This window comes from Myotis davidii, unplaced genomic scaffold, assembly GCF_000327345.1.
Source record: "Myotis davidii unplaced genomic scaffold, ASM32734v1 scaffold174, whole genome shotgun sequence".
NCBI classification, from domain to species: Eukaryota; Metazoa; Chordata; class Mammalia; order Chiroptera; family Vespertilionidae; genus Myotis; species Myotis davidii.
In genome coordinates, this window is record NW_006289087.1 from 750,664 (window position 1) to 751,772 (window position 1,109).

The window sequence follows — 1,109 nt, forward strand, 5'->3', positions numbered from 1 at the left end:
CTTTCATGGGAAAAATTCAAGAGTAGAGCTCAGTAAAACCACCAGTGAAGACAAGTTAAATCCACAAAAAGTGAGAAGTTAAAAGACGGTTTGACTGGGTTACCTGGTCCACCAGAGGCATCATCAGGGCTTCTGCTCTCTCCTTACTTAGAAAGTGCTGGGTGTCAAACAGGAAGATTTTATGTAAACAGTTCAGGATAAACTGTAAGAGCAAGCAGCACTTTTCAGGGTCATTTTCAGAGTCAAAAAACGCTTCATCTGTAAGAGGGGGAAGAGTAAAAATGAAAACAGTGTCACAATTGAATCTCCAACGTTTACATTCAAATCACTATTGACAGAGCTACAATCAAGAGGGCATTTCCTCCTCCATCTAGAAGCAAGCTCAGGATGAGGGTGGCACCGTGGGTGGGCTCTCGGGTAAGTGATTCCTCCTGTCAGTTACCTCATGACCCTTTTCATGACGCGAAAGAAGACACTTCAGGGCCTGACCGCCGACTACAGCACGAAACACGCACCCTTTAGACTTACTGTACTTCCCGAGCTTGTGCAAGGCACACAGAGCAAGGCGTCAACGCGCTGGAGTCAGCTACCAACCTGTTTTGGAGATGTTCACCTGGTTCAAGGTGTCAGCAAAAGGCTTCACCAAGTGGCCGGCGAACAGAGTAAAGAGCCCTTTCAGTTTTGCGGCAATGCAATCCGCCAAGTTGTAAAACGTCAACAGTCTGTCCTTTGGGGCGTCCTCTGTCTTGGCCCAATCAAACAGCTAAAAAGAGAGAAGTAGGAGTTTATTCTACACATCTCGTTACCGAGAGGAGCACAAAGCAGACAGGGCGGACGCAAAGCTCACCTTGAAAAACAGAGGTCTGAATGTGACTTCGGAAAGTTTGACAACCATAGCTACCAGGCAGTCGATGATATGGTTTTCTGTTTTTCCAACTTCTTCCAGATCATTCTGAAAACACAAGAGCTGTTTTATTAGGCAGAGTTCTGACCTCCAGCTTTACATACGTCTGGCCAGTAGAACAGCTCACAGCCAGCTTTGGGCTGGCTCCCAGCAGGTGCGTTCAGGATTGGGGGGGTGGCTCTAAGCTGACCTCAGGGTGCAGGGC

The 1,109-nt window shown here is 47.6% G+C and overlaps 2 protein-coding genes across 2 annotated transcripts in view; both read right to left on the reverse strand.

The window, feature by feature from the left end:
* The window catches only part of HEATR1 (HEAT repeat containing 1), a 51,838-nt gene that overhangs the window by 19,526 nt on the left and 31,203 nt on the right, over window positions 1-1,109 (reverse strand).
* LOC107182722 (HEAT repeat-containing protein 1-like) lies at window positions 31-1,073 on the reverse strand. Its single transcript, XM_015562351.1, has 3 exons — window positions 848-1,073; window positions 595-763; window positions 31-258 (listed from the first exon to the last, which is right to left on the reverse strand). Exons 1-3 carry the CDS (start codon window positions 893-895, stop codon window positions 56-58), a joined length of 420 nt encoding a protein of 139 aa, XP_015417837.1. The 5' UTR covers window positions 896-1,073; the 3' UTR covers window positions 31-55.

What these genes read in the sequence shown, in the direction of transcription:
- LOC107182722 (XM_015562351.1), bottom strand. Translation starts at nt 895, where the DNA reads ATGGTTGTCAAACTTTCCGAAGTCACATTCAGACCTCTGTTTTTCAAG. An exon ending in TCAGACCTCTGTTTTTCAAG is followed by an intron (nt 764 to 847) that starts GTGAGCTTTGCG and finishes CTCTCTTTTTAG; the next exon opens with CTGTTTGATTGGGCCAAGAC. An exon ending in GGTGAACATCTCCAAAACAG is followed by an intron (nt 259 to 594) that starts GTTGGTAGCTGA and finishes CCCCTCTTACAG; the next exon opens with ATGAAGCGTTTTTTGACTCT.